The 14,308-nt window shown below is 44.9% G+C and overlaps 1 protein-coding gene across 7 annotated transcripts in view; it reads right to left on the bottom strand.

Moving 5' to 3' along the window:
• The window catches only part of SCN8A (sodium voltage-gated channel alpha subunit 8), a 216,483-nt gene that overhangs the window by 27,532 nt on the left and 174,643 nt on the right, over nucleotides 1-14,308 (bottom strand). For 6 of the 7 annotated variants that reach the window (XM_063712148.1, XM_054527251.2, XM_054527252.2 and 3 more), the window contains 4 exons: nucleotides 11,785-12,255; nucleotides 11,135-11,252; nucleotides 10,437-10,591; nucleotides 6,747-6,920 (listed from right to left, as the gene is read on the bottom strand). In XM_063712148.1, coding sequence (XP_063568218.1) covers nucleotides 6,747-6,920; nucleotides 10,437-10,591; nucleotides 11,135-11,252; nucleotides 11,785-12,255 — 918 coding nt within the window. Of the gene's footprint in view, nucleotides 1-366; nucleotides 490-6,746; nucleotides 6,921-10,436; nucleotides 10,592-11,134; nucleotides 11,253-11,784; nucleotides 12,256-14,308 lie in introns of all 7 variants that reach the window. The other variant, XM_054527257.2, reaches the window with a different exon arrangement.

Here is a 14,308-nt window from a genome sequence, read left to right as displayed (position 1 = left end):
CTGTGCTTTTCAGTGGGTCTGTGGGTTACAATTCCCCTTCTTTGCACCTGGTGATTCTCCCTATTAAATCAACAGCCCAGAAAGCCGCCCCGAGTGCTACAGGTAAGCCAGGCCAAATGAGAATAGCCAATGTTAACATGTTCTGCGATGGCATGTTGTTGGGGGTGGGGCCAATATTAATGTGATGAGGCAGCTTAACGCAATTCCCCTTTGCACAGGGCAGGTGTGGGAGAGAGTGGAGGATCAAATCAGCAGCTGCATCACAGAATTCGTGTTTGAATGATCTTTCCACCATGTGATCAGTTCTAGCATGCTTAAACAGTTTCCACTGGCATGCAGAAGGATCAGCTGCTCTTAGTATCTTACCCTCATCCCTTCAAATCGTGATAAGGCTCTTAAGGGTCTCAAAGCTCTTAGGGTCCTAAGGGACTTTATGGCACCTAGTTCCGAGTAGCCCAGGGCATTAGCTATAAGGCTGACTAAAGAGACCTACACAGAAACAGAAGAGAAAAACAAAAACAAAAAAGGTAACAAAAAAAAAAAAAAAAAAGAAAACAGAGGTTCCAGAGTGTTAGAATAAAGCCCCTAGCACTGAAGACACAGATTGGGCCCCCCAGGTAGAGGAAGTGGGTAACACCAGCTGCCTATTTCAACTTGACTCAAACGACCTGGAAGGAAAGGTGGTTGAGAGGCAGAAGAAAAAACAAGAGGGAAGAGAAAATTGAGAAGGCAGTAGAACATACACACAAGTTGGAAAAGGGGAGAGGCTGACGGGAGAGGGAGAGAGTGAGGAAGTTCCACTGGAAGGAGAGGAGCCTGAACAGACGACAAGAGCCTTACCCTCGCCCTTTACAGTCTCTGCAGGTCCCAGAAGTCCCCATTAAATTAAGCCAGACAAATTTAATGGTACCTATGGAAAAGAATACAGATAAATACACATACTCCACACAAGCTGCCCCCTCCTCAGCTCATTCACCATTGGCTTTCCAAGAGGGACAAGCTCTCTTACTCCTGGTTGACAAAAAACCATTTGTTTGAGAATTTGATGCATCACGACATTAACAACAATGAAAACGTTCAATAAATACCATGGCAGACTTGCAGTTCCCAAGAAGAACTGTGGCTCCATGAGAACTCACTTAAGTGAGTTCTATCTGTATCTTTTAAATACATCCTTCTATCTCTCACTTTTAACTATAATAACCCTTCTGACTTTTAACTATAACCAGGACCCCTCCGTGGCCACAAGAACTTGGGTGAGTCTGGACAACTGAATCTATACTTTTCCTTATAATTCTCATTCTTTCCTTCCAGAACAGTCCAAAATGAATTATCCTCAGGTCTGTCATTTCCATGTCAATCTTCTATAACTTTTATCATTAGAATAATAGCTGGAAGAATTATTGGAAAAAAAAAATTGATAGATGAGGAAATTGAGACCCGTACACAAGAATTTGCCCAGGGTTACACTGGCAGTTCTGCAGCCAAGATTAAAGACCTCCACTGCCTGACTACCAGGCCAGTGCTTTTTCTTCCACAGACAGGTCACGTCCCCAGTGGGCAGGTTACATGACAACATTCCAACAGGACTATCTGGACAATCCAGAGTTGAATATGTTGCCGTACCAGGGGGAAGAAGCCTGCAGACCTCCAGGCTTAGATGTATGGTCAAACACTTTCCTGCTCTGCCAGAGGCAAACTTACCTTGTTCTACCAGAGCTCTCAGAGCAGTTACCACGATGCTTTCTCAACACCATGCTAACTACATTTATGCCTGCCTGGGCCTGAGCTGAGAGTTACAGAATTCTTCACGGGAGAGCAAACCTAAAAATACCTTTAGTTAGTCAAACTCCAGAATGTTTGGGGTCTGGGTTTCTATTTTTTGAGACGAAGTCTCACTCTGTCGCTCAGGCTGGAGTGCAATGGCACAATCTTGGCTCACTGCAACCTCCACCTCCTGGGTTCAAGCAATTCTCCCTGCCTCAGCCTCCTGAGTGAGTAGCTTGGATTACAGGCATGTGCCACCATGCCCGGCTAATTTTGTATTTTTAGTAGAGATGGGGTTTCACTGTGTTGTCCAGGCTGGTCTCAAACTCCTGACCTCAGGTGATTCGCCTGCCTTGGCCTCCCAAAGTGCTGGGATTACAGGCTTGAGCCACCATGCCTGGCTGGGTTCTGGGTTTCTTACAACACAAATTCTAGGATAAGTTAAGATATTTCCATCAACAGCTCTTAAATTCTTCCTACTGGGAAGTGGTGGTTGCAGATCAGCTTAGCTTACTTAAATTGATGATATTTTAAAGAAAATTTAGAGAGGAAAAAAAAAGAAACAATCTACAAATTAGTTTCATTTGCTGCTTTTTATCTCTATCCTAGGGCTTTAATTCTTTGATCCTGTGTCTGTGAATTGCACACACACAATTTTTAAAAGAATTAAGACATTTATAATTAAGCAACATGACTGGCAGGGGGTAGAAGTGGAATGTGAATGACCTAGCAAGGGTCAGGATGAGCAGGTTTAAAGGTTTCGATTTAAAAACAGGTATGGCCGGGCGTTGTGGCCGAGGTGGGTGGATCACCTGAGGTCAGAAGTTCGAGACTAGCCTGGCCAACATGGTGAAACCCCGTCTCTACTAAAAATACAAAAATAAATTAGCTGGGCGTGGTGGCGCATGCCTGTAATCCCAGCTGCTTGGGAGGCTGAGGCAGGAGAATTGCTTGAACCCGGGAGGCAGAGGTTGCAGTGAGCGGAGATGGTGCCATTGCACTCCAACCTGGGCAACAAGAGAGAAACTCCATCTCAAATAAATAAATAAATAAATAAATAATAAAATAAAAAGGGGTATGGACCTTGATCTATGCATGTGCTCATAATCCACCAGTGTAGTTATCTTCTCTGAAGCCCTGGGCAATGTCCAAAGCAAATCTGGAAGTAAATGTTGCCCTATTAGGCTACCCTAATTTTCATGAAAAGGCAGATGGTCCAGAGTTCAATGTCTACCTAAACTATAGTCCACAAAAGCCCTATCTAGAACATAGTAGCACCAACTAATCCCTTTCTCTCCATCCATCCATCATTATCAATAAGAATTTATATGGAGGTATCTACTTCCCTATTATTGCCAAGTGCAGCCAACTCTTAACTCCAAAAGAATTGAAAGTTGCCAGATTCTTCATGAGGCCTTAATGAGTATATCTGAAGGGAAGCTATTCTTTCTCAGCCAAGTACCTGGACTCAACAGTCCCCTGCGTCAGCTTCATCTTACGAAACTTTGTCAGGTAAAGATTGCAAGAAACTAAGCTTTGAGTGGCTATAGGCACCATATAAGGTAAGAAGATCCCAGCTCTTCAGGGTGGGTGACTTATCTGATAACAAATAGGCCCACAGTGTGGAGAATGAAGGAGGAGGTCTAAAGGCCAATTCAGTGGCTGGCTCTAAACGTTGCTGAGAGATAAGCTGTTACTCAGCTGATTAATCTGGCCCAGGACAGGATCAATAAGGGTCTTATCTGGGTTATTCTTTAGCAGTTGAGGGCTCTCTTATAATCCTCTGAGTCTCTGTTAAGCCCTTACTGGAGATAATCCTAACATTGCTTAAAGTATTCTTTAAGGAAAGAATCAAACCTAAAAAAACAAACAAACAACAACAGAAAAAAGGAACTGAGGAGACATCAAATTCAGGGCATCAAGCTGGGCGCCATGGCACATGTCTGTAGTCCCAGCTACTCAGGAGGCTGAGGTGGGAAGGCTGCTTGAGCCCAGGACTTTGAGGCTGCAGTGAGCCACGATTGTGCCACTGCACTCCAGTCTGGGCAGCAGGGTGAGACCTACCTAAAAAAATTTAAAAAATGAAAAAATAAATAAATAAATTCAGGGCATCTATGGTTGCAGGCTGGAAAAAAAGGGGGAAAGACATTAGGTGATTTTTCCAAAATGATGTGAATATTTTCAAACGGAGAATGTTTTCAGCAGTCTGAATTCAGGATGAGGCAAGTGGTCTCTGCAAGTCCCCACCTCCGGAACTGACGGGCTTGCTGATCTCCACATACAGTGGGATAAATGTCCTGGGGAAAAGATGCCAAAATTCTTTTACAGGACACAATCTCCAATGCAGCCAAGGACCTGAGCAAAACAGAATGTTTTACTTGTTTGGGAACTCATACGGCTTATAAATAAAAGGAATTAACCTTGGAAGTCATCTGGATAGTCCCATGACTCTGAAAAGTACTCACAGCTTTAAGCGGCAACAAGGAAGAATGAAAATCAATCAGGAAAACAAATGCGATGAGTAACAGACTCAGACATGGTGCTAAGTTAGGACCTAATCTTCTGGATGTTCTAAAATGCCAAGGAACCAGACACTTTACTCAAATGGACACCAAAAAGTCCAGCAGTTCCAGCTGTTCAGGTGACAGGCCAAGACTAATTGTCCATCCACAACTCAAAAGTGGCAGCAACTGGAGCCACTGTGATGGCCTGGGAATGTCCCCCGACCTAGCACAAGCCTGGAATCAGGCCATAGTTGCTATGGAAGCTAGTGTAAGCTCCCCAGGGGCTGGGAACATGCTTGCAACAAGGATAACCTCTATTTCTCCTTATTGCTTCTGGAGCAATTCTACACAGTTAATGGCATTCAACTATATTATTTACTAATAACTGGCACAGAGGTCTTCACAGGAGCCAGTTGGCACCACAGTAATGTAATGATCAAGCAACCCCCAAAAGCTAGAGGAGCTTATGAATTAGTGTCAGTTGGCTGCATGCCCATCCTATGCTCTTTACCCCCTTCCACCTCGTATAAAAAGTCATAAAAACGTTTGTGAAATAAATGCTGGCTGGGCACAGTGGCTCATGTCTGTAAACCCAACACTTTGGGAGGCCAAGGAGTTCCAGACCAGCCTGAGCAACATGGTGAAACTCCATCTCTACCCAAGATACAAAAATTAGCCAGGCATGGTGGTGTGTGCCTGCAGCCCCAGCTATTCAGGAGGCTAAGGTGCGAGGATCATGTGAGCCCAGGAGGCAGAGGCTGCAGTGAGCAGAGATGGCGCCACTGCACTTGAGACTGGGTGATAGAGTAAGACCTCATCTCAAAAAATAAATAAATGCTAATGTGTAGGACTGTTAGTGCTTTAACAGCTTATTTGTTTAGCAGGGGCATGTGGGATACCTGATCAATATCCTCAAATTCTGGGTAGCTCACCCTAGGGAAAAAAGAAGAACGTGTTCTGGTGAGGGTAGGTCATGGTGGGGAAGCTCTGTTTCAAATCACAGCCTCCCCAGGCAGCTGGGAGTACCAGTTTGAGTTCAGGCGTCCCGCCTGATGCCAGGTAGTCCTGAGGAGCTATTGTGAAATGAAGACTCTATGGCACTTCCCCTTTCTCTAGAAAGAGAACTGGCCCAGTCTCACTTTGGCTCTCTGGGTCTCATCTCAAGCCCATTCTTTAAGTCTTAGAGCTCCAACTTTCTGTTTGTGGGAGGTACAGGTCCTTCCACCACAGGATGGTATCAACAGTTGCTGGAGGGAGTGCTAACATCTCTCGCTGCGAGGGTCTCACACTGGTACCCTCTAGGGCTGGGCTCCTCACCTCATTTAGGCATTTCCCAAAGGCTGGCTTTTTGAAATGGGGATGCAACTGAGGGCACAGTGACAGTTCTGGGAAGGGGGCCATTAACCATAGAAATTGCAGACAATGTATTGGAAAAGAAATCCATTTATAGAGCAGAAATCATGGCTCAGTGCTGGGCACCTGCCATCAGAGAGATTTCTATGCTGCTCTATTCTGGATCCCAGAGGTACTCTACAGATAGTTCACCACGCAGCCAATGAAACCTGCATTCTACATGACCATTCTAGTCTCCACCATTCTACTTTCTTGGCACTTAACAGCCCTCAGAAAGAAGTAAATTTTCCACAGGCCCTGGTCCTACAAATCCCATTCATCCTTTCTTTAAAATGCTGATTTGGCTGAAAGAGAGAAGCTTTAATTATTATATAGAATAAGAGAACAGTCATCATCCTTAGTAAAGCTGACGAGGGACAAGTAATGGTGGGGTGAGATAGAGTTAGAGAGGATGTCACTTCCAACCTGGAAAAAACTCAGGAGGTCATGGCCAGCAAACCTCAGAGATAGTCTTGGAACCTGGAGGAAAAAAGGATTTCTCAAGTTTCATGATCACTGTAGTATGGCAACGTGTGGGAAGAAGGGGGTACTTTATTTCAGTATGAACTCTCCTCAACTAATAAACTGACTTGTTTGGATGAGGCTGGTATCAAGACTTGAGTTGGATCGAAGTGCTCATGGAAACAGTCAGCAGGAGAGACCACAGAGATCCCACAACCACCTTCGTCCCAGCAGCCCCCATCTCATTCTCTCACCCCTTCTCCCAGCCACAAAAAGAGGACATCCTGCTGGCCTGGGGCAAGAACTTTCCTGTCCCCAGCCTAATAACAAGGGCCTTTGAGATCAGTGATTCCACTTCTCCTAATCTCTGAATCTAAGTTAAGCCAAACCCACCAGACTAAACAGTTGGTTGGTTAGTCCCCCTGGAGCAAACGCAGGGACTTCAGAGTTCCCCTTCCTAAAATGAAGATCTGAGTGCTATGAAAGGAACTTTACCCACACCTACATCTACATCTTGATCTGTAACCTGGGCCCAGGGCAGCTACTGCCATTAGAAAAAGAGAGACCCCTGTTTCTGTGTTCCTGCTGGAAGGGGTGGGAAACAGAAAGCAAGACACCTACAGCCACAATGAGGAAGTCCAGCCAACACCAGGCATTGGTGAAGAACTTGACGAAGCCATAGGCTGTCCACTTGAGCAACATCTCCAGGATGAAGATATAGGTGAAGACTTTGTCAGCATATTCCAGGATGGTGCGGATGGTCTTTCTCTGCTCAATGTAGATGTCCTCGAAGGCCTAAAAGAGAGGCAGCAGCTGCCTATGACAGTGCCTAAAGGCAAGCAGGCCACAGGGAGCACTGCTTTCCTCAGGCAGCCCTCCCACATGGGCTGGCCTGTCATCAGCTCCCTGTCTCCTTCGCTTTACTCCCCCACTACATAGGCTTTTTATTTTGTAACAGGTTTATTGAGATACAATCCACATATCATAAAATTCAGCCATTTAAAATGGCTTTTAGTATATTCAGAGTTCTGCATCCATCACCACAATCAATTTTAGAACATTTTCATTACCTCCAAAAGAACCCCCACACCCTTTAGCTATCACCCCCTAAACCCCCAACCCCCTAGCCCTAGGCAACCACTCACCTACTTTCTCCCTCTAGATTTTCCTTCTTACGGCTGAGTAATAGTCCAATATATGGATATACCACATTCTGTTTATCCTTCATCAGTTGATAGACATGTGTGTTGTTTCTATTGTGAACAATGCTGCTGTGAACATCTGTGTATGGGTTTTTAGGTAGACATGTTTTCATTCTCTAGGGCATATGCCCAGGAATGGAACTGCTGAGTCATATGGTAACTGTTTAATTTTTTGAGGAACTGCCAAACTGTTTTCCAAAGTGGTTGCATCATTTCACATTCCTACCAGAAGCATATGAGTGTTCCAATTTCTCCACATCCTCACCAATACTATATATAAAAGACATGACAAAATCTTTCCTCCTTTTAGTCCCTTGACACCACAGTATGGGTGGAGGGTCATATGGGTGGGAGATATTCAGGTGAAGAAAATCTTATCACTATTTTATTTCTTTGGCATTCATGAATGGGATAATCCCTTATATGGTGGTGTGAGCATTCCCATCTGCAGAGTGGTGGACTATACAGGTGTGGTGCCAAGAGGAGGGAATTCCTAAAGCATAGGAAAACCTCTGGAGGTGGGGAGGAAGTCCTCTGTGATACAATGGGAAGTGCCTGCTCTGAACATCTCCAGAAGAATAGAATTGGGTTGTCTGCAGCCTCACCTTCCAAAATGGAGGCACATGCATATCAGGTGCTCCACTTTCTCTTTTTTTTTTTTTGGAGACGGAGTCTCGCTCAGTTGCCCAGGCTGAAATGCAGTGGTGCGATCTTGGCTCACTGCAACCTCCGCCTCCTGGGTTCACGCCATTCTCTTGCCTCAGCCTCCCGAGTAGCTGGGACTACAGGCACACACCACCACACTCGGCTAATTTTTTTGTATTTTTAGTAGAGACGGGGTTTCACCGTGTTAGCCAGGATGGTCTCAATCTCCTGACTTCATGATTCACCAGCCTCAGCCTCCCAAAGTGCTGGGATTACAGGCGTGAGCCACCATGCCCAGCTAATTTTTTTTGTATTTTTAGTAGAGACGGGGTTTCACCGTGTTAGCCAGGATGGTCTTGATCTCCTGACCTTGTGATTCGCCCACCTCAGCCTCCCAAAGTGCTGGGATTACAGGCATGAGCCACCGTGCCCGGCTCCACTTTCATCAACAGGCAGTGGGGGGACAGGGGTTATGGGTTCCACAGTCCTACTCAGGGTCTCGGTGCAAATAAATCCCCTTTGCTCAATCAAAAAGGCAACAGCTTCCATGTCAGGTTTCCCCTTAACCCCATCTGTTAGAAATCCCTTCTATAATCCAAGTTATGTGAGATGCCCAAGACTGATCTCATGTCACTGAGGGCCCTAATCCCCACCCTCTTTAGTCCCATTGTAACCACGTTCTAGTTTCTTCTTGGACATTTTAACTGTGGCTTCATTTTGTTATTCTTTTTTTTTTTTTTTTTTTTTGAGATGGAGTTTTGCTCTTGTTGCCCAGGCTGGAGTGCAATGGTGCAATCTCGGAACACTGCAACCTCCACCTCCCAGGTTCAAGCAATTCTCCTGCCTCAGCCTCTCGAGTAGCTGGGATTACAGGCATGCACCACCATGCCCGGCTAATTTTGTATTTTTAGTAGAGATGTGGTTTCTCCATATTGGTCAGGCTGGTCTCGAACTCCCAACCTGAGGTGATCCGCATGTCTTGGCCTCCCAAAGTGCTGGGATTAAGGTGTGAGCCACCACACCCGGCCACTTTGTTATTCTTAAATCTCATGCCTACTGTTGCACAGGGTCTGCAGGTACTGAACCAAATATCCTTTGCCTAATCATTAAGACAAATAAAAACTGTCAAAGGTGAGCAGTAAAGAAAGTTCAAAACCTTTAGTTCACTACTGCTTTATTCTTTTTTGTAGAAATGGGAAAGAGAAGAGCCAAATGATGGGTCATACTGTTTAGATTTTTGTTTACTAGATTTGAAGAATAACAACGACAGCAATAATAAAACGCCTTTCTCCAATCACTCGGCTTAGTCTGATCCTCTCTTTTCTTAAGGGCAGAGACCATGCTGTCATTTCGGGTGCCTCTGCGGCACCTCAGGAAGTGTTGTGTGAATGCTCGCTGATGCAACAAATGGCCCAGGGGCAGGCGGGGCGGTCTGGCTCCCCTTCACTCAGATCAGTGGCTACCAAGCTATCTTTTTTGCCTCCTACTTTAATCCTGACACCTTCCTGTGTAAACCTTCCCCTTACTTCCCATGGTCCTTTTCATGAAAGCTGTCTTCTTCATCCTCGCGCTTGTATTTAACACACACTGCTGCCTCTCTCAGCTTTTCTTATTCTCCTGCCTCACATCACAAGTCAGTGAAACTTCCCAAGTCACTGTCAAAATCTTTAACACTGAATTTGGGGTTTCTCCCTTGCTATGTTTTTTTTTTTTTTCTTCCAGATTAAGCTTTGATTCCACACCTACATGAATGTGCCCACCTTCTTTAAATATACTTCAACATTATGCATTCTTCACCTTTCCCTTAAGGAAAGTGTGTACTGTTTCTAGTCCCTGCTGTCCTCAAAACTATTCAACCAGCAAGCAACTCCCTCACACCACACCCCGCCCAGGTCTCCTCAGTTATAACCCAGCTAAAAATAAAAGCAAATGCCAAGATAATTAGTCTCACCAGTGGAGGAGCCTGTATGTTCAGGGCCTTGTATGTTTCACTGATTAATAAGCACTTATGACAATGTGAATATAAATAACCTTTGTACCAGAGATCTGACTCTAAACATTTGCTAATGCCATGGGTTCTCTAAATCCAGTAGGCTGTGAAGGGACAGTGAGTGGAGGAATAACACCTCCCTCCCATCCTGGGTAACTGAAAAGCAAAGAACAAGAGATTTGGGGTATTAGGTAAGAGAGGGAAGTTCATTTTAGGGGCTGCTAAGGATGGGGTAAATCAGGCAGTGGGGACACATGAGAGGAATAGTGCTAAGAGGATCACAATGTGAACAAGTGTGGATTCTAATCCCACAGGCTCAAAGTAGCAGCCTAAAGCACTTTAACAGATCATTATTCTTGGGACCACAGCCAATCTGTTTTCAGAGCCACTGGGCTTTGGCCTCAGCCTTTTCCCACTGGCTTCTCTACACCCTTCCCCAGCCAATCCCTCCTCACACTTTCCCCTGGACCTCACCAGGGCGCCACTGCTCAGCAGAATCATGAAGATGATGAAGGTCTCAAACCAGTTGTGCTCCACGATGAGGAAGCAGGTTTTCCTCAGGATCCACCAAGACTTGCCTAGCCCTTCCTCGATGTTGACCTGGCAGCACTTGAACCGCTGGACACAACCTGGCACCAGCGGGAGAGGCAGGTCAGACCATGGAAACGTGCCCCGCCCAGACCTGCCCTCTCTTCCATCTCCCAGGCCCTGCCAGGTGCTGCCCCACCACACAGCCAGGAGGACAGTGGCTGAATCAGAATGTCTGATTCAGAAATGGAGAGGGTGGCAGGGCTGGGGCTATGCTACAAAGGCTAATGGGGCAAGGCCCTCAGGAGTCAAGAAGATGTCCTACAAAGAAGCAGTGAGAGGGAGGAGAAAAGGGTAGTCAGGAGGCAGGCACAGCCATGACAGAAGAGACCATTCTAATGGAAATTTTCAGGCTGATGCCAAGAGAAAATGGACAATGAAAAGTGTAAGAATAGAAACTTGTTATATACTTGTCAGATACAAATAGGGGAAACAATCTAAGTTTCCTTCAAAATGGTGGGGTGGGGAGCAAAGTTCTTGAAGATAGCCACTGAGCTGCCCCTCGCCCACCACTAGCCCTGGCACAACTGTGTCTGTGAGCAGCACGAGTATCCCAAGCCCATCTGCTCCTCATCCCCTTTCACCTTCTGTGAAGCAGGCGTCTGGATCCAAGTATTCCTCAGGCTGTTCCACAGGGACCTCTTCTACTTCTGGTTTGATATCAATGGTGCTTCCTTCAGAGGAGCTGGTGTCATCTAGTTTCTAGACACGCAAGGAAACGGGAGATCAGGCAGCTCTGCGGCAACATGCCCACTCCACACTGAGAACTCTGCCTCTGGTGGGGATGAGGCGCCAGCTCTGACTCTTCTCTAGAATTCTTACTACAACTCGCAATAAGCAAACCATATCCACGGGCCCTCAAAACTTCTGTCCAGATGGGATATAACATCAAAACCTACTCACAGACAGCAATGACCCACCCAAAGCTAAATGCGGCTATAGGTTGGTTTCAGGGCTATAACTCGGATGAATGGCAGGGAAGTACTCGAGGGCTTATCCCAGCCTCTGACCCAGATGATCCAGAAGTGACAGAGGTGGGTCCAGGATCATCTTAGGATTCCACCTCATTTAGGAAAGGCCTAGAATGATACTGGGAGGGTGGAATTAGTTCTCCAAGTAAATTGGTTATTCCAGAATCTCTCTACCAAGCCCATAGCTGAACCAGTCCCCAAGGCTGACAGCACCCTGTTTGTTCTCACACAGGATCAAGGCTGTTTCTAGGCTGGGACCTTACATCTTTGCTGCCTTCAGGATCCGACTCGCTGCTAACATCCTCTGTGTTGAGGTTCTCAAAGTCAGACTCGCCCACAGCAATGGGTACCCGCACAGTCAAGTTAGGGTTGTTGATGAAGGACATGTGGTCCTCATCAATGATGTACTTCTCCACGCTGCTGCCAATGCCGCTGGTTGTGCCATTGCCATTCTTCTGGAAGTCGCCATTCCGGTGGATGTCTGCACCGGTGTGATTGGCGATACAGTTGGCCTTCTTTTCATACAACTCATCCAAAGGCTTCACCTCATCTGCCTCACGCTGTTTAAAGTGGGCCTGCATGAAGGCATGCACCTTTAGTTTCGTCCAGGCCACACCCTTCTTGATACGGATCACTGAGATCTGGAGGTTGTTCATTTCCCCATCATCATCTGTGGCAGCCAGGTTGTCTGCACTGAAGGAGCTCAGGAGCAAGGCCAGAAACAGGTTCAGCACCTATACCAGTAGCATTGGAAAAAAGGAACAAATGTAGAAAAGTTATCCACCGAACTCAGGGTTGCAAACTGGAAGCCAACGGACTTCACGTGACAGACTCAAAGAGGCTCTGTTGTGTTGTGTTTGGCCCACGTAGTATTTTAATGCTCATGTTACCAGGTGGGAATGTGTTTGGTTTTGGTTGTAATACAAGGAGTTTAGCACCTCTTTTCTTGGGTCTTTTATAGTTTTACATACATATATATGTACCCAAAAATATATTACTTCTCTTATAATCGGAAAAAACAAAGGCTGTATCCATTTTGGAAGGACATTTCCCCAAAATAAAAAGGTGAATATACATTATTGGGGAGGGTCACAAAGTACATAGATGCCACATATTCATGAGCAGAGTTCTTAGAGGACCCACGTCAGAAAAAAAAATTAGGCTTGAAGTGCCATCCTTTCATACAAAAAAACCAAGAAGGCAGAACTGAAATACACTTCATGTCATCATATTTTAAGAACAAATTTTGTTTTCCTAACATTTATAAAAATAAAATTGCTTTAGCAAGACAGTGATGGTGACTTTTATATTCTTTTGCATAGCCAAATGTCAAGCCATCAGATACAAGCTTTATTTATTTTTGTTTTAATCTCCTATTTTACTACATTGAACATTGAGATTAATTAATTTATTTTTATTAAGACTTACTTTTTAGGAGTGGGAGAGGTGCTCACTTCTTGATTTACACTTGGTCCTTACTTTGTCATACTTGGGAAGAAGAGTAAGGCATAGATTTTAGGAGGAGGTAACAGTCATGTGCAGACTGGGAGGGTGGAAACAATAAATGAACTATAAGTGCTTGGATTATCTGCACCATTTGTAGAGTTAAAAAGGAATATGGTTGGTAAAATGCGGGTGAGTTGGAGAGGGCTTTGAAGGCCAGGCTGAGGGATCTGAATTTTATTTAATTAGATCCACTACTGGTTCTTGAGTAAAGGAGTCACAGATGATGACAGAGATTTGAGAGTCATTCAGACTAACTATATACAGAGGGGAAGGGCAGAAGTTAGGAGGCTGTTACATGCATGAATTGATAAGGGTCTGGATTAGGCTACAGAAATCCCAAATCTTAGCATGCATTAGAATCTCAGGGAGTGAGGGGTGTGGATGTTTGTTAAAAATATTTCCTTAGCCTAATCTAAAGATATTTGGATTCAGTAGATTTGGTATAGAGCCTGGGACTTGGCCTTTTTTTGTAAGTGAAACTTGTGTAATTATGATGCAGGTGGTCTTGAGACCACATTTTTATAAAGTACTGAATGAATTATAGAAATGCAAAGGAAGAGGCAGATCTTAGATACTATGAAGAAAGATATCCACAGAAATACTATGAAGAAAGATGCATTTAAGACACATCAGATATTTGCTGGGAGTGGAGAGAAAAGAGACAGAAAATACTCCAAAGTTACAGGTTCCTAGAAACTAGATGGGCAGAAGGACTACTGAGCAAAGGGGAAACTGAAAAGTCTCATCAGGGGGTAGTGGTAACAGCTGATTTTTGTCAAGTGCTCAAGTATCTGGAGACAGCCATGGTGAGATGTCTTTGAGACAAATAAGAACAGGAGAGTGAAGAAAGGGTGGCAAAGTCAGGGCTTGGAAATGTTGATCATGCTACATACTGGGAAGCCATTGTTATAGTCACTGAAGTAGTGAGAAGACTAGAGGGATTAGGAATGAGGGAAAGGTGGCTGGGAATGAAGAACAAGAAGAATTAAACATTACAGTAGCTATTTTTTTGTAGGTCAAATGGAAGAACAGAATAGCTGTAGCTGGTTCAGAGGCTGGTGAGTAGGAGCCTTTTACTGTCGTGCTTCTCTATGGCAGAAAAAGGAAGAGAACTAAAGTGGATGAGCATGTAAGGGACAGACAAGCTTGTCTTCTTCCAGTCCTCTTTGCCCTACACTTGCAGGTGGGATTAGGGGCCTGATCTGTAAGATAGTCCTTTTTCAAACTTTAGTGTACTTTTGAGTCACACAAGGATCTTGTTAAAAATGCAGATTCTGATTC

Source organism: Pongo abelii, chromosome 10 (genome assembly GCF_028885655.2).
Source record: "Pongo abelii isolate AG06213 chromosome 10, NHGRI_mPonAbe1-v2.0_pri, whole genome shotgun sequence".
Classification (NCBI taxonomy): Eukaryota; Metazoa; Chordata; class Mammalia; order Primates; family Hominidae; genus Pongo; species Pongo abelii.
This window is presented reverse-complemented; position numbering and strand designations above follow the sequence as displayed.